The sequence below is a fragment of the Larimichthys crocea genome, chromosome III (assembly GCF_000972845.2).
Source record: "Larimichthys crocea isolate SSNF chromosome III, L_crocea_2.0, whole genome shotgun sequence".
Lineage (NCBI taxonomy): Eukaryota > Metazoa > Chordata > Actinopteri > Sciaenidae > Larimichthys > Larimichthys crocea.
The window spans coordinates 22,078,502-22,104,981 of record NC_040013.1 but is presented as its reverse complement, the minus strand read 5'-3'; the positions used below and the strand labels follow the sequence as shown (position 1 = coordinate 22,104,981).

The following is a 26,480-nucleotide window of genomic DNA, read 5'->3' as shown; positions in this document are numbered from 1 at the left end:
CCATTAAATTAAAGAATGAATGAATGAATGAAAAAAAATCTGGATTTAAATTAAACTCGTGCAAAGAAATTAAACCTGTACTAAGATCTGTATGAATACAAAACAATATTAAAAAGTAAAAAACTAAAAGAAATAGATAGATAATAGATAAACATATATATTTATGTACAGTTAAATCAGGCTGTAGTTAGTATAGTATTGCAGTTATTATCGTGTACGTGTGTCTCCATAATGCAGGTAAACTGCTGCTGCTGCTTGCCGCCTCGCCATTGGCTGACGCCGCTCGGAGGGGGCGGAGCCCGCGCGGCGGCAGTTAGCGCTTGATTGACGTCGAGGAGGAAAAAGAACACAAGATCGGATTACAAGATGGCGGTCTGTGGACGTTAGCGAGAAGGCCGTTAGGAGTTGTTGTTGTTCTCTCTGTGAATTTTTCCACTGTTTGCTCTATCAAGGCCCTGCCGTTGAGCTGTTTCACACCGTAATATGTTTATGAACTAGATACTGATACCATATATATTTTTTTTATTATTACCTGCATCTTGTGAAGCTTACTCAGACGTGCATGTTTTATAACATGCGGCTGGAAACAAAGTTAACAGGTCGAGGGTAGGAAGACACCAGACGGGCCTGCTAGCTCCGACTTCAGGTGCTCAACCATGTCGGACACTCGGCGGCGAGTGAAAGTGTACACGCTGAATGAAGACCGGCAGTGGGACGATCGGGGCACCGGACACGTTTCGTCTACGTTTGATGAACGCGTGAAGGGGACATCATTATTAGTTCGGGCCGAGTCAGACGGTGAGTCCTCCGGTTAGCACTAGCCCCGCGTTGACGTTACATCGGCTAGTGCTAACCGTGCTAACTCCTGGTTGTTCGGGCAGACTGCATGCACACTTGGTTAACTTTATTAGGCTCGTACAGCCATTTGGACTCTATTATGTCAGGCTTGTTTGAACAAACGCTATTATCAGTGGGGTTTTTTAAATGAGAGGTGGTCGTTTAGTGAATAGCTGGTGCTAGCTGCAGGCTCGTTGGTAGCATGGGGGGGCCTTCAAAGTCTTAAATGTACAAACTTGTTACCGGCCACGATATTAAAACCATGATGTGTTCACGTACGGACCACAAACACGTTAAATACACTGTAAAAAAGGCTAGCAGTGGGTGTTAAACCTCTCTGCTGTTAGTTTTAACTTTATATTTTTTACAACATTTGTTTTATTCCGCGTTGAACATTGTCTATTTGGCTATTTTAAGTCATTTTCTACTAGATTTCTAACCATAACCTCCTGTAATTGGGTTATCGTTTTGTTAATTTGTTGTTTTTGATCATTCGCAACAACTCGAAAGTGAAAAGTTACACCAAGTCTTTGTGTGTGTGTGTGTGTTTTAGGTTCACTACTGTTGGAGTCGAAGATAAGCCCTAATACCGCATATCAGAAACAACAGGTAAGGATAGATCATGGTAGTATGGATCAGGTACAACCTCCTACATGGCACAGCATTTTTTTTTTAAAGAGTATTTGAACTTTTGGGACTTGTTGCTGGATAATTACTGCTTCAAAGATTCATTGCAGACAGTGGAAAATTCACTATCTTGCCCCCCCCCTTTTCTTTTTCTTTTTTTAAATCTTGGACACAAGTAGCTGATAGACCGGTTACATTATCAGTAATCACAATACCAGCAAACTTGTTTCTGCTTTTAAGCGATATTTGTTACATTGTGAGTGTGCCACATGGTTGGTAGGTGTGAGCCAAATGTTTTCCTTGCATATCGTAGACGAACTTATCTCATTCATTCATTTTAAAGGGCTTGTTTACAGACATGTGCAGCTAATGTGTGTTTTTGAGTGTGTGACCTTTGTGTGTGTATATGTTTGAACGCATGCAACCATGTTTGAGTGTATCCTGTGGATGTGATAAGCTTTTTTTTGTGTGTGTGTACAGTTTGACTTTTCTTTCTCCTCTTCCCAGGACACACTGATTGTCTGGTCGGAAGCAGATAATTATGACCTTGCCCTAAGTTTCCAGGAAAAAGCCGGCTGCGATGAGATCTGGGAGAAGATTTGCCAGGTATAGTCACGGGTGCACGTTTTCTGTTTTTTTTTTTAAAACATTATCTACTGCTGTTGAAATTTGACTTGCACTAAGTGGCATTAATAATTCTAGTTTAATTTAACACTTCATATCTATCAATCTATCTTTTTATTGCACAGGTTCAAGGCAAGGACCCTGCCTTGGACATCACCCAGGACCCCATCGATGAGTCGGAGGAGGAGCGCATTGATGATATTCCAGAGACAAGCCACCTGGTGGAGCTCCCACCTTGCGAGCTAAGCCGACTGGAGGAGATCGCCGACCTGGTTACCTCTGTCCTGTCTTCCCCCATTCGGAGGGAGAAACTCGCCCTGGCCCTGATGAGCGAGGGCTACATCAAGAAACTCCTGGGTCTCTTCAGAGTATGCGAGGACCTGGACAACAGGGAAGGGCTACATCACCTCTACGAGATTGTCCGAGGTGTCTTGTTCCTCAATAAAGCGGCCCTCTTTGAGGTGATGTTCTCTGACGACTGTATCATGGATGTGGTGGGCTGCCTTGAGTATGACCCAGCATTGGTTCAGCCGAAACGGCACCGGGAATTCTTGACCAAGACAGCAAAGTTTAAGGAGGTGATCCCTATCACGGACTCTGAGCTGCGGCAGAAGATCCACCAGACCTACCGAGTGCAGTACATCCAGGACATCATCCTGCCCACGCCGTCTGTCTTTGAGGAGAACTTCCTGTCCACACTCACCTCCTTCATCTTCTTCAACAAGGTGGAGATTGTCAGTATGTTGCAGGTAAGGATCCAAACGCAGGTAACTTGTATTATTCTTTGAGACACAGTTACGAGCAAGTGTTTGTCTTTCTTTGTTTGTCCGTAGCAAATTCCACAGTCGAATATTTTTGCATGTACATGCATATATTTTCCTAAATTTACAGTTTCTGACTAGTGTCTAATTTCCCTCAATGACAGTGTTTTGTTTGACACGCACGAGAGAACCTAACCTGTAGCTCCAGACAATAACATTGCTCATGCTTGGTGATAAATGAATATTTCCCATCATTAAATGTGTTGCTTTCTTGGAATGTCAGATCATGTGGAAGACAAACTCAAGGTTTTAATAAATCTGCCTGTACATGTTGTGATCAAACCGTGCATCGAGCCACCGAGGAGACTTTTTAATTTATGGTAGATTTTGTCCACCAGTGAAAGATGTGTCTGTATCAACGTTTTGTAATGTGACAGGTGACCCATTAAAAATGTAAAATAATAAAAACATTTTTTGAAAGGTCATTCAGCGAATGAATCAATGTTGATTTCACATGGAGCTCATGTGTGGCATGTGTCCAACCATTTCACAGTCGAGTGTTCACATCTGATGATTGTACTTTACGATTAATGAGAAATGAAGCGGCTGTCTAAGAATCATGGATCTCCCTGTTTGCTTTTTTGATTGTTGTTTTGTATTCCTCCTTTTGTTTTAGCCTTTTATTCATTTGCCGTCTTGATTTCTTAATGTTTTTCTTGTGCCACAGGAGGATGAGAAGTTCCTCACAGAGGTCTTTGCACAGCTCACAGATGAAGCCACGGAGGACAGTAAAAGAAGAGAGCTTGTAAGTCGAACATTTGTCAAATCTCCAGGCCAGGTGTTGTGATGACGGTGTTTGTAGTAGGTTGGCTTTCATTGCTGTGAGAATAAACCGTGCTCAGCATTACTGTTGTTTAATTCAGCTGTCTGTAATGTCGTTTTCGTTCACAGGGGTTAAATATTTACTGACTTTTCTGCGGTTCTCCATAATAGTTTTGATTTGAGGTACATCTTCGCCTGCTGGCGTGTAATACAACAACTCTGTCAGCATTATTCATTGAACAGCGTAAGCTCTCACTCAGAGTGAAATGGGAAATCATTTATTCTTTTCGTCTACGAGGTTGTTATTTATTCAACTTTGGAAAAGCTTCACATCAAATTAAAGGGATTTTCCCACTGCTGTACAGTCTCACAAACGGAACAATGCGTGGTTGTGTTTTTGTCAGTGACATTTAACTGTTTGGTCTAATGTGACAACTGCTGATCAACCATGACATCTGTTTTTTTTGTTGTTTTTTTTCCCCCCTCTACTCCTCAGGTGAACTTTGTCAAGGAGTTCTGTGCGTTTTCACAAACGTTGCAGCCACAAAACAGGGACGCTTTCTTCAAAACGCTGGCGAATCTAGGCATTTTACCTGCTCTTGAAATAGTCATGGTACGTTGGTGAATGTAAATGTCTGAATTGGTGTTAATAAACACCCATGAATGATTTCTGTGTCTCTTTGTTCCTGTATTTAACTCCTATTTTTCCTCTTGTTTAGGGAATGGATGACCTGCAGGTGAGGGCAGCAGCTACAGACATCTTCTCTTACCTGGTGGAATTCAGCCCCTCCATGGTCAGAGAGTTTGTCATGCAGGAGCCACAGCAGACAGACGACGTAAGCATCTAAACATCACTGTCAGCAAGCTTTTTTTAGATTCCAGGGAATGGTCTGTTTCAGCCCAGCATTGCATTTGTAAAATGATCTATATTTTAAGTTCCATGTAGCACAGACTTGGTGCCTTGAAGTTGGTTGATGCATATATTTGCATTTGTATCCATCATACAGTTGAGAGATTATGACAGATTATTTTTTTGGCTTTTTATGCCTTTATTGATAGGACAGCTGAAGATAGACAGGAAGCAGGGGGCAGAGAGAGGGGGAGTGACACGCAGTAAATTAGATTCGAACCGGGGCCAGCTGCAGCGAGGACTAAAGCCTCTACACACGGGGCGGCCGCTTAACCCACTACGCTACCGACCGCCCCATAGCTCTGATTTTTACACACAATTAATGTGCACAGATAACGCAGCAAAAAAACAACAACCTAAAAGTGCATGTAAATCCTTCCAGGCTTTTACAACAGTGCTCCTCCCAGGCACTTAAACATCAAATGGGCTTTCTAATCCCGTGAGACTGTGTGTGTGCTTTGTTTTACTCCAATGAAGAGATGTACAGTGGTGTAAATTACTAAGTGGATAGATGATGCCTACAACTCGCAAGGAAACAAACTATACAGATGATGAAATGATGATGATATGGACTCTGTATAGTTGAGGGGATTCACAATAATAATAATAAATGACCTTCTATTAGGGTTGTTTTATTTTTTTTAAACATCATTTTAACTTTTACTTCGTGTGTTTTCTGTTTACAGGATGTTCTGCTGATAAATGTCGTGATCAAGCAGATGATTTGTGACTCTGACCCAGAGTTAGGAGGGGCTGTCCAGCTGATGGGTCTGCTCAGGACGCTCATCGACCCCGAGAACATGCTGGCTTCCACCAACGTAAGCAGAACCAACACACACGAGTTTTAATTTCACTGGAGAGCTGCTCTAAAATGAATGTATCGACCACTCAGGATCATTTAGGGATATCTGTTTTCCTAATGTGTTTCCTCACTGATACGCCCAGAAATGCTGTGACCAATTAGTTTTTTTCCAACTCTAAAACATCAGCCGCTCTTCACTAAGCTTCCTGTTGTGTTTGTTCCCCCTTTTTAGAAAACGGAGAAGACAGAATTTCTGAGTTTTTTCTACAAGTACTGCATGCATGTCCTGACTGCTCCTCTGCTGGCCAACACTGCACATGACAAAAACGCAAAAGGTGAGCTGAGGACAGAGGCCTCGCATAAACCCAACCGGACTGTTTCACTGGACTGTAAGATAAATAGAGAATTTGACTGATTATTCTGTGTCATGGCCTTTTCAGACGTGCAGGAGGGATCAACTAAGATCAACCCAGTCTGTCCAGGTGGGTGTTATGTAACTCGACATCAAGCACAAACCACCCAACAGTCAAACACTTGTCCATGTCAGAATCTCATAGTTAGCTGCAAATAGTTCTTGACAACAACAATAATAATAATTGAGTAACGTTACATTTGTTTGACCTGCACTCACCGAAAAATGGAAATAAAAGTCCAGTATGTCTTCAGAATTGCTGAGTGATGCAGTGGCTGTGATCACATGAACAAAGATTTCAGAGTTTCAGAGTATTACGACCAATGTTTGTTTGTTTTTTTGTTTTTTAAATGGACATGGGTTGCACACTCACTTTAAATTTAATACCTGAAAATGATCCGGTTTGTGTCTGAGGTGTAATCTGCAGCTTCGTGTGAATTGTTTTATTTTCTGTAGACAACTTCCAGACAGCTCAGCTGCTGGCACTGATCCTGGAGCTCCTGACCTTCTGTGTGGAACACCACACATATCACATCAAGACCTACATCATGAACAAAGACCTGCTCAGGAGAGTGCTAGTGCTCATGAACTCCAAACACACCTTCCTCGCTCTTTGTAAGTCACACACAAACGTTTGATTATCCTCTTTTTCTGAACGAACTCCAGCTTTATTTTGACTTAATTGTCGACTCCTTTTTGGTCCAAAGGTGCCCTGCGTTTCATGCGCAGGATCATTGGTCTGAAGGATGAGTACTACAACCGCTACATCATCAAAGGGAACCTGTTTGAGCCTGTCATTAACGCCCTGCTGGACAACGGCACCCGATACAACCTCCTCAACTCAGCCATCATAGAGCTCTTTGAGTTCATTAAAGTGGTGCGTAGACGCACACAGTGTACCTCAGTGAAACGTGTTTGTATTTGTGGTTTTTATTTCTTATTGTGTCTTCTCTTTCCAGGAGGACATCAAGTCTCTCATAGCTCACATCGTGGATAACTTCTACAAAGCACTTGAATCCATCGAGTACGTCCAGACTTTCAAGGGCCTGAAAGGCCGATACGAGCAGGAGAAAGACAGGCAGAGTCAGAGACTCAACAGGTCAGTGGACTTGGACACAAAGGTCAAATCAGTGCAGTGATATTTGTGTTTCACACTGTGAGCTCATACATATTTTTCTGGACCTTTTCCCTCCACAGATATCGCAGAGATGCCCGTTCAGTGGACGAGGACGAGGAGCTGTGGTTCAACGACGACGATGATGACGACGACAGCGAAGCTGTGGAGAAGAGCCGAATGGAGGACGACTTCTCTGACAGCTACAGCAAATACATGGAAGCCAAAAAAGGTAACCGGTCCGGTGTTACTGAACACGTATAATCTTTGAAACTTGTTTTTCCCCCTCCTGAGTGCAACAGCGAGTCTCATATTTACAATCTGTTACCGCAGGAGCTGCCAACGGAGCCAACGGTGCCAACAACGGGAAAGCTGCTGTAATTCCACCTGCCTCACCAGCCGCCACTCCAAACAACAGTTCAACTTCCTCCGTCAAAACTGTTGCTCTTCCTGCCACACCAGTCGTGAAGGTGAACTCGCCTGTTTGCGCTCACTTTTCTGCCACTGTCAGACTGTTGTTTCAAAAAAACTAAAACAAAATGTAATGTTTGTTAATCTTTTTGTCGCCTCTCATCCCGTTTCTAACAGACTGCTCTGGTTGGTTTGGTGGACTACCCCGACGACGAGGATGAAGAGGAAGAAGATGAGGAGGAAGAGCAGGCTCCAAGAAAGCGGCCCCGTCTGAGTTCCTAAGGCGACTCGTCCTCTGTTTGGTCGCGGTGGGCGGACAACCGAGTCCCTCCCATCCTCCCTCCTCTGGTCGTCTCATTGGTCCTTGGCCTGCCTGTGCCACCTGTCAAGTCTCACTGAGGAGACGGGCAAAGACGAGCTCCCATCTCCCACTCAGTCCCTCCTGATCCTCTTTTCTCCCTCAGTGGACGGAGACGGAGACCTTCTCTTTTGTAAAGAAAGACAGATCAGTCTGTTCCTTCAGCCCGTTGATTTTTTTTTTTTTTTTTTTTTTTTACCTCTTCCCTTCACCAAACCGCCTCCTCCAGGAGACCCCAAACTCTCCTTTTCTTTCTCCTGAGGAGAAACTCATTGACCCTTTAGCGAACTCATTCCTCAAAACACTGTTCTGACCTCCTTCTGAACCAACTTCCTCCTGCTCATCCCACCATCCTCCGTACCGTCTCAGAGAGGCTGCAGTGGAAATAACAGTGCCAAGGCGGTTCCCCCAGCTCTGCTCTGTTGCTATAGCAACAGTAGCAAGGAAACTGCGGTACTAGAGCAACCCCCCCGCAGGAAAGCCTCACACGTCCTCATTTGAACTCTCCCTTCCATCCTTTCTCGAACCCGAACCAGTGAGCTCCAGAGACAGAGGAAGCCAGAACACAACCAGCCAGTGAATGAACTGTTCAGCAGGCCAGTCAGGCTAGCAGGACTAGCCGTCATAGTTATAGAAAGCTTGACTGGCTGAAGTAGTGTGCGCCGCCCTGCCACAGAACTGTTCACTTTTGTCGGGGGATAGAGGGATCTAGGCAACATAGAAGAATTTAAACAAAATGTTGAGAGACAAGGGAGGGTGACAAAATGACAAAAAAAATTGTACCGGGATGAAAAACTCAGCCGCAGCGATGAGGCTTTAGATCCAGAGGAGCAGGACTCAATCCTTCAAAAGCCATGGTGTCAGTTTGGCCAGGGCACACACAGAAACACACACACACACACAACGACGTCTCACACACAGGACTGCATTAGCCAGAAATCCTGTATTTCATGAATTTTGTTAAAGTACTGTACAGATGTTTTTCTTTTTTTTTGTTTTTCTTTTTAATCATTTGCCCCTGATCTGATTTTCAAAGGGGGAGAGAGAGATACCTACCTGTGTATTTTTGTTGTTGTTGCACAAAAGGTGGGGTCACTGTTAACCCTTTCAGTCCAGTTCATTTGATTCAATGTAAAAATGCAGAGAAGTTGCAAATGCTGGTTTTAAAAAAAAAAAAGAGAGAAAAAAAAATAACATATTAAAACTGCAGTAAAGTCATTTTTTGCAGCCAACATTTTGAGGATGTCTGGAGTTTTGTATTTTAGTGGATTTAAGAATTTAGTGGCCTCGTTACCAGTTTTTCTTTTGACTGGGTGACAAACCCTGAGCTGTTGGTGTGCTTTAGAGTAGGGTTTAGTGCACACTCTTGTTTCAGGAGGTTCAACTCTTGACACCCTTTTTCTCAGACAGATCTCAGGTTCAGAGTTCAATTTGCATCCGAAACAAAAAGGAAAAAAAGCTACCCATCTTTGTCTGTGCACTGTAACACTGCTCACGTTTATTACTGAATGGAGAAAGACTCCTTGAGCCGTCGACCGACTTTTATCCCAGTTTGAAGGTCCAGAATTTTCAGCTTTCTTTGGCCTGCTCATAAAAAAAAAGACAACTCTGCAGATCCAAAATAAGTTGAAGGAAAATATTTTTACAGTGTAATTCAAAACTCCATGATTGGATGAAAAGTTTTTTTTATTTGTTTTTTTTATTAGTTATAAAGATGATTTAACCCCAGAGTCGAAGGAGTGCAGTTTTTTGAATCAGTCAAGTTACACAACACGCAGGTCTAACAATGTCCGAAGGCAATGGAACATTTCGGTGTCTGGTTGAAACATTTCTCGTGTTGTATCTTCTCTCCTGGTCTCATCAAAAAGCACACGGAGGCAGATGAAGGGAAATCCGAACCACAAGCAGCAGGGCAGGAGCACAAATTATCGCCAATGTGCTTTTTCAGGAGTTCAGCAGGAACACGAGCAGCGAAATTGTCTTTCCTCCTGTCTGTTAGCGTCACCCAACAATATGACTGTTTTTGCTCTCCCTTGATGAATTTGTACCAAGTGCATTTACTACCACTATCCATTCTTAACATTTGTATGAATTTATTTGATAAGTTTTGAAATTAAATGTGACCCTGACATTGAACTTGTTGAATCTAGCTTTGTTTTAATTTACCGATTTGGCAATTGGGTGCTACAAAATTTCGAACTTGACTCTCTTCAGCAGTAACGTGCAGATTTCAGGATATCTCCGTGATTTCTTTTTTTCTTTACGAAATTATTTTACACCAACGAATGAACAGTATGTTCTTGACATGTTTTTATACACACACACAGTCTGGAGTCCAAATTCGTTTCTATAAAATGTGATTTATTAAACAGCATACATGAAATACTGAATTCCTCGTAGGAAGCGACACACTGTTCTCTTGGCCCTTTTATGGGAGGAAAAAAAACAAAACATGACGGCATGTTTTATCTTGACGAACATGAGGTGCTACACTGCTGTCAGCGATATGATGTACAAGCCGACTCTTTGCTCTGGGAATGCTGAGGACAGTGGAAAACAAGACTGTACACTTGTGCTAGCTAAATTTACCGTCACCTCAACTCTCCCAATCAAGTTTTTCACCAGCATTATCAAACCCTTAACTCACTGATAAAATTCTGGGCCAGTTATGCCGAGTGTGTGCGTGTGTGTTTCAACACATTGCCCATATTTGTTGTCTACAGAGAAACAAGTGCAGGAATGTGTCCGAAACCACTGCTTCCCTACATTATAGTCAATAATTTCCTCTACGGTGAGCAGAAAAATGTTGGGAATCATGATTTTTGTACCATTACTGACCAGTGTAGTGTTGCATAATTAACATTTACACGTCTAACAATAGTGAAGCACTGCATTGTAAGATTTTCAGCAAGTAATGTACATGCTGTGAACACACTTTTCATTAGAAGGTGGGAGTTTTTAAGTAACATAATCTGTAAAGCCTGGACACTCCAAACTATCAAAGTTAGTGTCATGCGCCCAACACGGGAGTGCTTTGAACACGGCGGTGTAAAGTACACCGGTCCCTGTGCTTTCCAGTTTTGAGTCACGTATACGCAACTGTGCCACATACGTGGTACATCCAGCATATAAAAAAAAGAAGATGTACCTTCTTCCTCTGTAGACAACAACTCTGATGAAGGGAAGACCTCATACTCTTTATTTGGAAAGACCCTGATCTGTGTTACGTAAAGTGAATTATCAGGCTGAAGGAAGCAATGTGTTTGATTAACAGTAAACGGATATAAGATATAAATGAGAATATTGCAGTGTGGAGGGGTTACGTCATTTCTTAATCACTTCCTCTTTCAGCTTGTCGGCCAGATGTTTTCTCTTCTGTAGCTTCTTCCTCTCCTCGGCAGATATCTCCTGCGTGAAGAGATCAGACCAGGCGGTCGGGTTAATACCCGGATGGATGAGATAATAATTACCACTAGCGGCTTGAGACAAAGTACTGAGGGAGTGAAAAAAGCAGTAGGAAAGACCACTACAATACAACCAAGCACACAAATACATGGAGTAACTAGAAAGCTAAATAAAAGCAGCTGGTGTTGGCTCCGCCAGGATGGCGTCAAATATTTATACAAAGAGATGTTGATGAATTAAAGTGCAAGCTTTCATTTGAAAACCTAAAGCATATAAATAGCTTTTCAGCGGGTGTGATTTCAATCCGCGGTGTAAATGAGACTTCATTCTTCACTTTGTGGCTGTAAAAAGCAATTGACTGGAGTAAAAGAGCTCAGCGAGCTCGGAGCTTGACGGATGGAGACAGGACAGAGTACGACAGAGACGAAGGGGAGTGACTACACAGCAAAACCTTGGCAACACACTTAGGCATGAATGACTACGTGTGTTCACATCAGGCAGGAGCAGCTGATGGATCACCTTCTGTTTGGAGGAGTTAGCAGAGTGTTGTGCTGCGGGAGGAGGAGGATGATGAGGAGCAGGAGGAGCAGGGGGAGTACAGGCCCCATTCCTCTGGGACTGCCCCACTGACTCCTGACAGACCTCCAGACCAGGTCAGATAGAAGCAGAGGGAAATGAAGGACAAGAACCCAATAAATAAATAAATAAAATCTGAAGCATGATGTGAAGAGGAAGAAAAAAAATCAGGAGGAAAGAAAATGTGGGTGAAAGAAAATCTGGTGAAATAAAAAATGTAGCTTTGGAATTAAATGATAAAAAAATAATGCAAAAATTAAAAGTATTCCCCTGCATTGATCTGTAGTCTGTTTATATTTAGAACTCTAACGGGCCAATATGAGGAAACATCATCTAACATCAAGTGAAATGTGGTCCTGTCCTCTAAGAGTCGGGTGGCTGATCCTGACCTCTCACCTCTTTGTGAAGGGGGGCAGTTACCGCGGTGGTGGGTGCCTCCTCCGGCGTGGCTGTCGTCTTGGTTTTCTGCTGTTCTTTTTTCAGCGCATGCAGTTTGTCTCGCTGCTGACGGAGATATGCCGCCCTCTGCTGGAGCTGCTCCTGCTGAGACGCCGACAGCTCCTGGAGGAAGGCGGAGTTGACGGAGGATGACGACTCAAAACGTCAATTCTACCTACGTGTTTACAACTTTTTCAACAGCTCATAGTTAAACACAGTGACAGAGGATGACATGACTCCGACAGCTGACAAACACCTGACCGGGACAGCCTGTGCATCTATGCGCAGCAGGCTCACACACTCACTGTATATGGCTTAGAGAAGCCGGCCTCCCTGTGTGCCTCCTCCAGCCACGCCTCGGCTGCACTTTGGCTGCTGCTGCTCTTCTCCTTGGTGTCAGGACTGAGGCCGACGGAGGGTTCGCCGGACTTTACCGGAGCTCTCACTGCTGGAAGGACTGTGGACTCCCCGTTACTGCCACAACCTGCACACACACACATACTCAAAGTTCATACTCAGTTTGGTCATTTGAATTTATGTGTGTTAAATTATATCAGTAGGACTGTTCATGTGGACTATTTACTAGACCGACAATGAGAAACAGTTCATCATGTCACCTGTAACTTAATTTTAAGGTTTTCCAAAGGTTAAAAAAACCTAGTATACCAGCTAAGTGTGGTGGATAGTTTTAATGTGTTTAAATAGGATAAAGGGTAGAAGAGTTGTGTTGGTGGAGGAGAGGTCGAAGCTCTTCCGAGTTACTTGATGCGGGTTTAGACGCAGAGCTGCTCTTAGCTGCACTTTTCCCATCTCCTCCTGCAGCAGCCGTCTTTCCCTCGTTTCTTCTGACAGGTTTGCCGTTGACCTGGAGTGAGGAACCCACGGGCACTATTACATACATACAACACCATGTACAGACTTGTAGACACTAGTGTGTGTGTAATGGCTGTGGGATTTTCTGGATACTGAAATATGTATTGATACTACATGAGCAACCTAAACTACAACGCTACAACATGACCGACCTACTACGCAGGATGTGAAACTGAAATGACACCATCTGCCCTCAGGATGCACTGATACCTAAGTTTTGAATATTATGTGTACTTTACAGTGTATTTTGATATCAGAGAAAATCCCTGATGCTTACCTGTTAACAGCAGCCATGCCAAACATCTAACAAAATGAACTTGATCTGTGCTATGCATTACAGACACAGTTTAAAATGGTATGAATGCATCCTGAGATCAGGCAGTAAACTATCGTGTAGCGGTGCTTCAGTTACCAGATTAGGTTCAGTGGCAGTGTTTCCGTTCACTAGTGGGGCGTTGTGACTGTTACTGCTGCTCTTGCCACCTTTCCCCTCAGCTTTGATCTTAGCATGGAATAAATAGCACATTGGATAGTGTCAAATTATAAAAGGAGATATGGGGCTGAGTGTGTAGGATTACAGCCAAAATACATGACGCATGGACACAGCAAGACATGGCAGCCACAGCAGAACGTGTTTATCTACGGCCAGGTACAGCCCTCCAAGAGGTAAACACTACATAAAAAAAAATAGTATAATCTGTTTAAACGTGATTAAAACAGAAACCACACTGCGCCAGAGCAGCCACGTGGATGGTTTTACATTTCACATTAAAATGAATCAGTCAAATCAAAGTGTATTCATCCAGTAATTAAAACGATCCAGGTAATTAATTCAGATCCAGTTAATGTAGTCTGTGCTTCCAAAGCCAGCATGAACAACTGCAGTATCACTTATCGCGGTAAAGCTGGCAGCAACCACGCTACAAAGACAGAGTCTCTGCAGCTGCCCCGCCTCACCCTCTCCATCCTGGTGTGAAAGAGAAACTGATCGAATCATTTTCTGTTCTGGGCTAGCGTAGAAACATTGTTTTAACATGGCAGACTCTGTGGAAGAGGACCTGCAGTGTCTGTAGATATAAAAGGCTGATTCTAAAGGGTAAGAAAAACATAACAATTCTTATTTTTAGGTGATTATACACAAATTAAAACATAGTTATGTGTATTATATTTAATTTATGCCAATAGATGTAAACAGAGACTCTTAAATCTCACACACTGGACGTTTAACGGTAAAAGGATGTTCCACAGTTTGGCTCATACAGCTCATGATGCCTTACCTTGGCAGCGTTGCCTTGTTGGCTCGGAGCAGAGGTGGTATTCTGGGCTTCCCTGCTTTCTGCCATTGGCCTTTCCGAGCCACTGCTGGATGTGGAACCAACCTCCTCCTCCGATAGCAGCCTCCTGGACATCTCCTCATCATACTCCTCTTTTGACTTTCTGAAAAGAAAAGCAGGAGAATAAAATAAATAAAGTGTTTGTTTTTCCTACTGTTAAACATGAGGTGTGATTCAACGTTAATCATCTGAATTGTCACTATGCATTAATTAACCCAGACATTTCTTTTGCAAAGCCTGAAGTCTATTTAATTCCAGAGTTAAACATGTTCTATTGGTAATTTACCCTTTGGCACCAATGTCAGAAAGGCACAAATGGACTAGACACTAGAATAATACGTCAGGGATTTCCACAGGTTAGGCTCACTATACCCTAGCTTCCTCACAGGGATCACCAGGGCGTCACATATAGATCCTTTAATTTGATTAATTTAACCTAAATTGCCTTAGGAAACTTCCGCAAAGCATTTAACCTAATAATCTTCTTATAGTGCTTTACGTTCTCATGCATACTCCCAAAGCCATGGAAAATTGACATTTATCTTGAATATATGTAAATTTTCAGTCCAGAAACATTTTGTCATCACATTTTGTTGCCTTAAAAATCTCAAGGTATGCTATCACTGGTTATCATATATGTATATACAGTATGGGAGGGAGGAGATTCAGGAGAATGCAGCACTGATGAGACTAAAGGGACAGAAATACTATTTTTCAGTTGCTTAATGTTTATGTGTCAATTCCTCCAACCTAAATTAGCTGGACCCTAAGGAGCTTAACTGCGCTCCCATTACTGTCAGTGCGTTCTCTTTGGCAAGGCTGCCACTAGCAAAATCCCATTAGAGAGCAGGGGCAGGAGCTTCTGGGCACATGCTGCCAATGTGCCCACATCTATTGCCTTAAATTCTCTGAGATGTTTTCCAGAACACGTTTCAGTGTCAAAGTAATTCAGTTATGATATTTCAGCCGAAATACATTAAGAGAAAAAAAAACAGGTTGCTGTATAAAATGCAGCTTTATAAAAGATTGAGGATTTAAAGATCAAAGTGCACTGACAGCAAGCGTACACAGCTTGATCTCTCCTTTCACATGAGGATAAGATCCATAACATCACAACACGACAAATTTCTTTTGTATTGTTCACGTGCGCTCAACTTAAACTTCACTGAGAACAACTCAAGACCTCCTGAGACCTCCTGACCTGGATGATGGACCTTGGAAGTCTTCCAGGTTCATCATCCAGGTCAGGATATCTAAAAAAAAAAAAAAAAAAAGTGAGTGAGAGGGAGAGAGAACAAGTGACTTACTTGAGAACCTCCTGCAGGATTTTCAGCTCCTGCTGCTGCAACTCGGTCATCACGTCCACACCATCGGTTAGACACTCTGGGAGGGCTCCTACAAACACAGACGCATGCAAATATATTACTGGCAGTTATATTGGCAGGATTCTGCCAATATACAAGACACAAGACTGCAGTGCCCTCTTTAGTGCCCTCTCTGTGGAAACACAATCACTATTGTACCAGTGCCCAAGAAACTCGACCTCTCAGTGCTAAACCACTACCAGCCAGTTGCACTCACCTCAATGGTTCTAAAGTGCCTGAAAAACGGATCGTTACATGATCCTTACAACTATCAGACAACTATCAGACTTCTACTGGTTGCCCACAAGTTTCCCTTTAAGGCCATATGGGAAACTGCTGTGGAATGGCTCCTTCATCCCCCCCTACAACACCACCTTTGTTAGATTCCATGTTATTGACTTCAGTCATCTTTTAGTGCCATCAGATGATCAGGAAACGCCACCGGTTCTTCCACTGTTGAGATAGTGAAGTGTTTCAAATATCTCAGACTCACCCTGGACAGTAAACTGAGCTTCGAACAACACGCCACTGACTCACAACGTCAGCTGACTCCAACAGTAACAAACTCATATGAATAACACCAAACGGCTCCAAAACGATTGGCCTCCCCAACGCCAACCTCAGCGGCATTGCACATGGAGAAAACACAAAACCCCAGACACCCCTTCAACCTATTCTTTACACTGCCTCCACCTGGTTGTAGATACAGTTCCTGGCCTGAACACCTATGGCAGCAGTTTTGTCCTCTCTGCCATAGCGTCAGACACACACAACAAAACACTTGGGTAATGGTCATACGTGTAGGTGCTAAGTGTCTAGGTATGTGTGTAGAAATGTGGAAATGTGTTGATCCAGCCTACCGTTCCTTTCCTTAATGACCCTGAGGGCTTGAAGCTGCAGCTCCATGTTCTTCTGGACCATCAGTGAGCGAAACACCTGGAAGTCATCTGTCGCCAGAACAGGCTGGAACACTGACTGAACGACACAAACAACAAGAACCATGAAAAAAATCACTGTATCTACAGGATAATGATGAATGAATGGCATTACAACTGAGTGCAGAGAAGCATCCGACTGTAGAGAATGTGTCTGTATGCACAGCTACTGTATATAAACACAGGACAGTGTGTGTGTGCCGATATACTCTGAACATAATGTGCTGTTTATGATGCCAGTTATCATTCCTTCCCTGTTAGCTCCTTCTAGACCAGGTCAGGATGTACAGTACTTCCGGCATGGTAGACACTCAAACGAAGTCATTACAAAAATCAAGCTATGTTTGTCAACAGAGTGGTACTTAGGCCTAATCTTTCACATTAGCTCACCGTCTGGTGTCATAGATCCGTCCCCCATCTAGGCTAATGCTCAGCAAATCTTTCTGACCAACCTTAAACACAAGATCAGTATTCTTAGTGCAATTCAACCGGGTCAAAAGGTTCTCCGTCCCCATGCTCAGCTTCTCTCTTTCTCCTCCTTAGAAATTCCCTTTGTCACTCTCAAAGGCCCAAAGCTCCAATACACATCTACAGTTGTTTCACTAACGGATTATGTAAACCTAAAGAGATATGACACTAGCCTCTGTCCGTTTACTTTATCTATATATGTAGAACTCAAGACATCTCCTGAAATTATCTGTGATATGACCATGTTTTCCCTTATGCCCTATTAAATTAATACAATTAAAAATGTAATATATTTTTTCATCTTAACTTGATTGTTTTCTCTATGATGAAACAGTTCAACACAAATAATATCTGATGACATTATTATCAGAATATCAACTATTTTGCAGAGATTGGCGTTTTGTCAACCATAAAAAACAACAACAAAAAATAACTAAACGAAACAAACCAAAATTTTTTTATTAATTAATAATGATAAAACAAATATGTCTACATTAACCAAACCAGGCCAAACCCAACAACAAATATGTGTTCATAGATTATGGTACATATCGATTTCATAGCATTATGTGTGTGGAACCCTTATTGTTATAACCAAAGTTAGACGTTTTGGGATCGTATTTATAGAAATGTCCTATTATTCTGTTATTATTGTATTCATTTAAAGAAAGAAAGAAAGAAAGAAAGAAAGAAAGAAAGAAAGAAAGAAAGAAAGAAAGAAAGAAAGAAAGAAAGAAATCGCCTCTCATCACCCATCGTTCATGAATAAGACATGTCTTAAACATGCTCTAAAACAAACCAATGAATCTAGTTAAACTAATTAAAGTAACTTATTAATCTGTGACTTATTCTTAATTTTTCTAGCTTTTTCCATCAGGACAATTATTTAAGTTAAATTATTTTTTTCTTATTTTCTTGCAGAGCTTGACAAAGCTTTAGTTGTTTTGAAATCCTGCTATCCAGAACACCAAACCTAAAGCAAGCAAGCAATGACCCTTTGTGCTTTTGGTTTTTATGACTGCATGAGATTTTTATACAAAGTTTCTTCTCTGGTAAACAAAAACCTCTGTGAACTACAACTTCTGCTGCAGCAAATCTTTGTTTTAAGAGAAGCTGATCCACTTTGCAGACTAACGATTTATCTCAGAGGTAATTAATGAGATCCAAGTCTCCAAGAACTCTCTCATCTGTTGATCTGTGCCGAGGAAAATCGAAAAAACAATAGACTGTAAAATTTTAAACTGTAAGTAACACTGTCTTAAAGCCTCCTCCTAACACCTCATAATTATTTGGTAAGTTGATGCCTCAAACAGCCTTACAATTTGGAATATACAAACACACACACACAAAACACCATAAATAATGTGATATGTGGACCTAATTGCACTTGAAACCCCAAACAAACCCTTGTAACGTACAATATATTCCATACTTTATGCAGTATCAGTCACCAGCAGCAGGGTGGACAGTTATTAAAGGGAATGTGCCCAGCTGTTGATGATGACCTTTCAAACACAAAGGTTTACTTTCCAACTCATATGCCACCTTTTCAGAGCCTCATCAAAATACTGCCAGTTTATTAGCTCCACCACTACAATATGAAACCTTTTTCATCTCTTTCTCTTGCCTTGCAGTTCCCACACATGTTAGTGAATAAGCAACAAACCTTCTTATGATAAAACGTAGAGTTATTTTCTCACTGGGGCTGCAGTAGCTAAAATATTTCTGCATATAGTGATTATAATGTGTTGTTTTGGGGAGAGCGGGATGGAAAGGAAGGTGGAGGTGGACTGGATGTTATACAGGGATCTGTTTTCCAGGAGTCAGAATCAGAAATACTTTAATAATCCCAGGAGGAAATTATTTAAGTCTTATTATTATTATTATTTAAGTCTATTTAAGTCTACTTGTGGTCAGTGAATTTCAGATGGGACAACAACAGTATAGTTGTTGTTTCCTGGTAAATGGACTGCTTAACATACTGAGCATGGACCGATGTGTCTGTCTGGGACTTGTTATGTATTTTTTGTATGTATTTCATTGTCTATTATGTTTTATTGTCAAAATGAGATTGTGCATCTTTTATCTTGACTTTATTTTTATGTATTTATTTTTTTTCCACTGTTCTCTTAGATAATCTTGTATAATGTAAAACTCAATAAAAAAAAATGAATTACAAAAAAAAAAAGATGATATAACATCATCAAACTATGTTAACCTATAAGGAGACTGAAGAGGAGGAGGCACATCCTTCACGGGAGCAGTGGAGAGCTCCTTTCTGTCTAGTCATTTTATATAAGCAAATCCCATCCTTGATTGTCCATTAGGGTCACCTGGCGAGGTGACAGTGTGTGAACAGGGAGCTTAACATACCTGCAGCGTTTTAGACTTGGCAAAAGGCGAGGTGCATGCATCCAGGAACTGCTGCTCGTTGATGCCAACCTCCTCCATGTAATTATCTAACAGCTTCTCCACCTGCACAAAAGGTAAAGCAGCTTACTATCAGTCCAGTTTCACGAGCAATAGAAAACATGCATCAGAAACAGGGCTGTACTCACCAACTTCTTATACTGCACATGGATTTCTGTGTAGGATAGCTTGTTTTCGTCCTCGTCATCAAAAACTACAAACAATAATAAGATGTAAGTGTTAGTAAATTGTCCAAACACAACCTGAACTATCTTTGTTTAGCTCACAAAAAGTTAAAGAAGCTCTGTGGTAGCTTTCCACCCAGCCTAGCCATCTTCTTACTGTGACTTGCCACCTCTCTGTGTGCGCTTTGTGGATTAATGTCGGTAAAACCTCACACCAGAGACGTGTATTTAAGTTATGAGGTGGTAAAAAACATAATTACAAACACACGTCAACAAAAACAGTCACACGTTAGCGTTAGCTTAGCTCAGCGTGCTAACGGCGTGCACAGCTGCAGAAAGGCTTCACACGGTTTGTGTTTTTACCTGTGCATTTGTTTTCCATGAAGTCTGTGACAGGAATGACCCATTCGGGACTTCCCAAGTAGCCGACGATGCTCTCTACAACCCATTCACTGTCATCCTCAGCCATGTTGAGCTGCTAACAACAACAACAACAACAACAACAAGAGCAGACCCGGACAGGCAGCGATGTTTTTCTCGGTTTTCTTTCCAGCTCCACAGACAGATGATAAAAAAATCATCTGCTTTTTTTGTCCTTCATAGACGTGTCTCCATATCTTGTCGAGGTGTGTCCGTGTGTGTCCTCTCCTGACGGGACGGGACGGTCTCCGAGAAGAAAAGCGCACTCATGAATTTGCAGCTGAGAGTCGGTGGTGGTGGTGACGCCTAATCGGTTGCTAAGGTAACCGTTACGTCACTGCGTCGCTGCTACTGATTGTGCTCGAGCCCAGACAGGTACCAGCCTGCTCACGTTCATCCCATCTCACACCTTACCTGGTTTAACCCAAGAACACTGACGGTGAAATTAGTAACACCATCACTATATATGATACGATAATATCCAGGATAAAATACAGTTTATCAATTTATGTAAAAGTACAACACAGTATGCCAAATTGTAGTACTCTTCTTTAATTTCCCAGTATACAATATCACATTAAAAAAATAAAAATATAAAGGTACCATGGGGGACCCTTTAAAAAGGCGACAAATTATTGAAAAATCAGGTAATCCTTAACGAGAAATTTCCTAACAAAAAAAAAAAATGGAGCTGGGAACTTGTTCTTTGGTCCACCCATTCCTGGGACATGTGAGCCTTGTCTGGTGAAGGCACAGTCTTTCTGTATCACTGACAACTGTGGGAGAGATGGCACTCTCTATCACTAACGTCGGGTATATTTTACCCAATATAATATCCCGGATAAAATACAGTTTTCATCAATTTATGTAAAAGTACAACACTGTATGTCAAAATGTAGTACCCTTCTTTAATTTCCCAATAAACATTATCACATAAAATAAAAATAAAAAAAGGTACCATGGGGGACCCTTTAAAAAGGCAGCAAAATTATTAAAAAATCAAGTAATCTTTACCGAGAAATTTCCAAACAAAAAAAATAATGGAGCTGGGAACTTGTTCTTTGGTCCACCCATTCCTGGGACATGTGAGCCTTGTCTGGTGAAGGCACAGTCTTTCTGTATCACTGACAACTGTGGGAGAGATGGACAAAAAACGGCACTCACTATCACTAACGTCGGGTGAAAATCACCCGAACACATGTCTCTTAAAAAAACCATAGATGGGAGGAGGGAAACAAACATACTATTAATGACACCAGTGAGCAGCCTGAAGCTACCCAAGGACAACAACAACACAATGAAAATCACATGACAAGAATTGTGTGGGTGAAAATCACCTGACTTTAGTGTTCTAGGGTTAAGCACTTTACATGGCTGAAGTAGTGGAGTAATATTAAGTTAACCAGACCTTTTTTTCCACAGCAGCCAGTCTGACATGAACTAGGAGAGTAAACACAGGTGTTATCAATGATGCTAATTAAGGTTCTGTTTCCATTCAGGTCAAACAGGGTCAGAGTGTTGCTTGTGCAGCATGTTGGCACACTGGAAAGGCTCTACTGCAAAAAATGGAACTGAACCTTAATTAGTACCATTGAAAAAGTTGCTGAAGTATTATGAAGAAAATGATACTCAGGTACTTAAAATATTAAAAGTAGTGTGACTATTGTACAGTACAGAAGTGGGAAGTACTTAAGTAGTTTATTTCACTATCTGTATTTATCTTTTCTTTTACATTCTCAAAACAGGCTTGTTACTCTAATTTTAATGCATTTGAAAGCAATTATATATTAGTAGTTTTATATTTTGATTACATTTCAGTCTGAGTCTGTACTTTTACTTGAGTAAAAAGAAGCTGAATCACAGTAATCTACTTCAAATCAAGTGACTGAAATATACATGTACATATGATGTGTTTATAAAATGAAACAAGCTGTACAGTTTCTGCAGGAATGTGCAAAATATTTGCCAGGGGGTGTCCAACGGTTCACAGCATGCAGAATATTTTACATGTGCAAGACATTCAACAAAATGTTCAAACTGTAACCCCGTAATAACTGTAACAGTACTTCTTGTGAGTAAAGAATGTTTGAACTATTATATATCATATCATTAGATTACTACTCATATTTAATCTGTTGTGACAGTTTTACTATTGTAGTTTGATGAGGTGGGGATATTGTTTATAGTATTTTTAAATAAAATAATCCTCAGCATGTTTGTAACCTATAAGGAGGTCATTTGCTGTGAATTAGGATGTCTAGTGTGGTGAATCAGATGAATATTAGTGGTAATTATTATGTCTACAATCAGGTAATTCATTCCTATAGCAACCTGTAATACCCCTCTGCTTAACTAGAGGCCTGTCCATACAGGCTACATACTGACCACAGAGCAGTGATGTACTAAGGATTAACTTCTGAGCTAAGCCACCCTGCTTTAATTAACAGCCTTTGTGTTCAGGAAACACAAGTCTCTTATACTTAAACAAACACACACAAACACAAACACAAAAAGCTAAGAGTTTTTTATTAAGAGTAAAAACTTCAGCAATCAGATAATTCAGTAATGTGCATTAACAAGAGTATTTAATAAATATACATTCCTTCTGTATTTTAGGTATATAACATTTTTTTCATATTATCATGATCTCTAGAAAGGCTCATAGCTACTGTGCAGTTTATAAAGGCAGGGCATGCAAGCAGCAGTCATGCCAACAGAATAAAGGTAGGCGACATTAAAAAAGCTTTTACAGTGAGCATTTAAAGTGAACCATTCAGTACTAGTGCTTCACTCTGTTTAACTTGGCAGCTACCACAAATCCGTCCTCTGACTTCAAGAGCATTTAGTGAAAACTGCTCAGTTTTCTTTCATCTCCCTGGAGGGATCGACAGACAGACAGTGTACAACAGGCAATACAGAAACATTCTGGATGTTGTAATTTGCATGTAGCAGATTGTAAACCGTTGATTTTAAACCTTGGCATTGTTGTATTGTTTGTCGTGGTGTTCTAGAAGTCTCCATTGAAAATCCGCCATTAAAGGCATAATCCTGGTCCCTGTTAACTATTTGTATTTATCAAAACAGTTTGAAAAAACAAGTAATATACATCAACCCCACCCCTCCTGTGTGACAATCATAGATAATAGCAGCATAAAGTAGTGAATCTGACTCCAGACCAGCTGTCAGATTACAAGATTACAAGCAATACAGTGTGGTGATGAAGTGGTTTGTGGACATTACTACTGAGATTCACTCTGTATGGACAAACAAATGGAACAGATGATTGTGTTTGCATTCATATTAGTGTCATATAAGAGTTATAAATCAGTTAATAAGAGAAAGTGTTAGGGTACACGCATGTTAGAATTAAACACATTATTCTTGTTTCATACTTTAATGCTTGTATATTAACGTCCTGTACTATACTGTGTAGGTAGAATACGTGTTGTTTTGTAAAGAACAAATAAACCTCTGATCGCATCATACCAACAAATAATTATCAACATAATTCCAGTTCTTACTTTCGCACTTACATTCCCATGTCGCTGCCACTTATAGATGTTTTGGGGTTTAAAAAAAACCCAAAACAATTGACATAAAAACAGTAGTTGTAAACCAACATGTGTTCTTGTCCAAGTCTGATTTTGAAAAATTATAATATCATATTGCAGCAGACAAGTGAGAAGAAACGTTTCTTCCTGTGACATCCTCTAGATGGCAGAAGTTATCCATAACAAACGGATTAAAATAGTCAGACGGTGTCTTTTTGACTTTTTGATTTTCCACTTGTATCAGTGGTTCGGCTACATGTGTCCTGTCAGGGATCATGTTATGACAGGACTGAGACTGTGCAGTGGTTTACAGCAGAGCAGGCACAAATTCTGCACAGAGAATACTGGTGATATCCTCAAAACATCATGTGATATTTTAATTTTACCACAATGACTACCTGTCATAATTTCTGCTGTTTTTCTGCACTACTGCAAAATTAAATAATTCAATTGTTCAATTCCTGCTAAGTGAATTCAGAAGTACTGATTAAAGCACAGACCATAACAACCTGATGAGAACATCACCCTGCGCCGCCCCTCTGGTACTGTTTCTTTGATAAATGGCTTTTAAAGTTAAAAAATATTTCTGCATTATAATCCCACAAGCATTGTTACTAAACTCACTCACAGCAAACACTGTGTAAAGGTCCTAAACTGACATGCAAGCATTCAAAATGCAAATGAATGTAGCTACAAGCTTACAGTTTGGGGTAAATTAGTTGTTTTTAGTGACATTCGTATATTTTCAGTTTTACCTCTACATGGTAAAGGTAATATATATTCAGTCACAGGCGTGACACTACAGACCACCATGTCCTTGAGGCTAAACTGCAGCAACTCTGAAACTGTGTTAAAAAATTCATTGTATTGATTTGGCTGACAGGAGAGACCCTCTGGCCCCTTCTTAACTGCTTCTTTAGTATTTGTTCAATAAGTCACAACATTGCATTTGGAAGTATCCTATAAATTAAATTCCTTGTCTTTTCCCAAGATTTGTAAACTGGGACCTGGAATGATTATCTATACGGACCTTTTCAGATTGATAGCCCCTGTACCTCCAGGAAAAAATACTTGTACATTTAATGTAAGGTCATAATCACTGAAGAATATTGGCATCGTCTAATTCAAGAATGTCCTCCATGAAACAAAACATTTTGATATACACCTTCCTGCAGTGAAGAGAGTGGATTATGTAACCGCTCTCTGTACAGTGTTTACTCCTCCACATTGAGATTAAAACATGGAGGGCATGATTTGATCAATGCAATCCCTTTAGAGGCCCCCCACCCCCACCCCAATTCCTTAACTGTGAGCCAGCACTCAAAATAATTTATGAGGCTGCTTTAATTACATTACATGTTAACATTGATCAAATTCAGTGTGTTTTGTGAGTGCACATTAAATTGCAATTTTTGACCCCTTAACACAAACACGGAAAAACCCTTTGCAGGGATCTGTGTTCGTATGAGTCAACTGTAAACCCATTTAAATGTAAAAATGTCAAATATATTTCCACATATTTCTCTTTCCAGCTAGTGACACTGTTGAAAAAAGTCATGTAGAAGGACCACATGAGTGTAAGTGTGGTTGATTTGGTCTGGGAGGTGTTAATATATAAGTTTTAAGTCATTATTTGAATGCACAGTAACTGACTTCGAATACTGCTGGAGATGCACAAAACTATTTACATGAGTCCAAAGTGTCCACGTCCAATCGGAATACAGATGCAATTAAAGATCAACAACATGTAAGGTGGTGTAGTAAATCACCCACTCCTAAATGTAGCTGGTGTGGCCACACGTGCTGCATTGCCTCCCGTCTCTGCATAGACATGCAGGTGTCATTCCCGCTTTTAAAGGGTAATACATTATGACTGCCACAAACAGCTTAACAGCTAGTTAGGCAATCAATAAGGGTTCACCTGTTTCTTTTCACTCGAGACCTCAACAAGGAGAGAAAAAGAAAAAATAAATAGCAAGGCTGAACGTTACTGTTACAGTGTATTAATCAGTATTTCTTTGAAACCCAAAATATTTAAAAATCCATCAAAAGTGCCAGACTGCAGTGAAGTCTTTACTTTCCTTCCTGAGTTCTTCTGTGCACATCAAAAAGTCCTGCAAACCAGATATACTCAAATCTTTCTGTTTTCTTAAAAATGACAAGAAAATGCTACAAAGACCCGGTGAGTTAATTCTAAAGGAATTTATCATGCTCTGTGGTCACAGGGACCCGTTGGCGATCTCTGTGCTGCCGCTGCTCTCGGCTGACTGACTGGGTGGATCCATTGGATTGTCACGGTAGTTCTCTCTGATCTGTACCTGTCTGTTGTCAGGGTGACTAATTTTGACGCGTCCCCTCTCTTGGTGACTGTCAATGATTGGCACCATTCCATTAGTCATGCTTTGGCGAGTAATTTTGCTTAATCTGTCATCGTGGTGTCTTGTTCTAGTCTGTCCGTCATCTTTGTGGCTGTTTCTCAGTGGTGCAGGTTCTCTATCATGCTGGCCTGCCCTGATAGGCACTGGTCCATTGTCTAGGTGGCTAGTTTTCACTGACACCAGCCTGTTTATCCGGTGCCTGTTGCAGGGGATCTTATTAGCCTGCATTGAGCGGCTGTAACGTGAAAACCAGTCCCTCTCAAATGCAGCCCGTAGCTGTTCCACCACTGTAGAGTTCCTCTCCTCGATGCCCTCTGGCTGACTGATCACCAGGCCTGCACCTGCGTTAAAGTTAAACTCATTCCCCACCCAGTCAAGGTTACCTGTCAGGACATAAAGGAAGAAACAAACAAGTGTTTTATGTCATAAAGAAGACAAAAACAGCATGACAAGAATTTTTTAAACA

The 26,480-nt window shown here is 41.1% G+C and overlaps 3 protein-coding genes across 7 annotated transcripts in view; 1 reads left to right on the top strand and 2 right to left on the bottom strand.

The window, feature by feature from the left end:
• Positions 1–337: 337 nt before the first annotated feature.
• ppp4r3b (protein phosphatase 4, regulatory subunit 3B) lies at positions 338–9,408 on the top strand. The gene is made up of 16 exons (XM_010752081.3): positions 338–798; positions 1,391–1,446; positions 1,972–2,070; positions 2,214–2,837; positions 3,577–3,654; positions 4,168–4,284; positions 4,391–4,507; positions 5,268–5,399; positions 5,616–5,718; positions 5,824–5,865; positions 6,252–6,410; positions 6,503–6,672; positions 6,755–6,894; positions 6,993–7,141; positions 7,243–7,379; positions 7,498–9,408. The coding sequence occupies exons 1-16, from the start codon at positions 657–659 to the stop codon at positions 7,600–7,602; spliced, it is 2,370 nt and encodes a 789-aa protein (XP_010750383.1). The 5' UTR covers positions 338–656; the 3' UTR covers positions 7,603–9,408.
• Positions 9,374–20,442, bottom strand: cfap36 (cilia and flagella associated protein 36). Of its 3 annotated transcripts, XM_019270687.2 has the most exons (12): positions 20,029–20,442; positions 19,630–19,694; positions 19,445–19,546; positions 16,529–16,643; positions 15,612–15,699; positions 14,248–14,407; positions 13,383–13,472; positions 12,860–12,962; positions 12,403–12,581; positions 12,056–12,220; positions 11,603–11,725; positions 9,374–11,086 (listed from the first exon to the last, which is right to left on the bottom strand). In XM_019270687.2, exons 1-12 carry the CDS (start codon positions 20,132–20,134, stop codon positions 11,003–11,005), a joined length of 1,380 nt encoding a protein of 459 aa, XP_019126232.2. In that variant the 5' UTR covers positions 20,135–20,442; the 3' UTR covers positions 9,374–11,002. The 3 variants fall into 3 exon arrangements, with proteins under 3 accessions (XP_019126232.2, XP_019126234.2, XP_019126236.2); XM_019270689.2 differs by lacking the exon at positions 13,383–13,472 and having other exon boundaries at positions 20,029–20,428; XM_019270691.2 differs by lacking the exon at positions 11,603–11,725 and having other exon boundaries at positions 20,029–20,424.
• A 2,257-nt stretch (positions 20,443–22,699) lies between these two features.
• LOC104936108 (inactive phospholipase D5) overlaps positions 22,700–26,480 on the bottom strand; it is a 61,962-nt gene continuing 58,181 nt past the window's right edge. For all 3 annotated transcript variants that reach the window (XM_019270644.2, XM_019270642.2, XM_019270643.2), the window contains exon 10: positions 22,700–26,397. In XM_019270644.2, the coding sequence (XP_019126189.1) occupies positions 25,856–26,397 (542 nt within the window). In that variant the 3' untranslated portion in view covers positions 22,700–25,855. The remainder of the gene's footprint in view (positions 26,398–26,480) is intronic.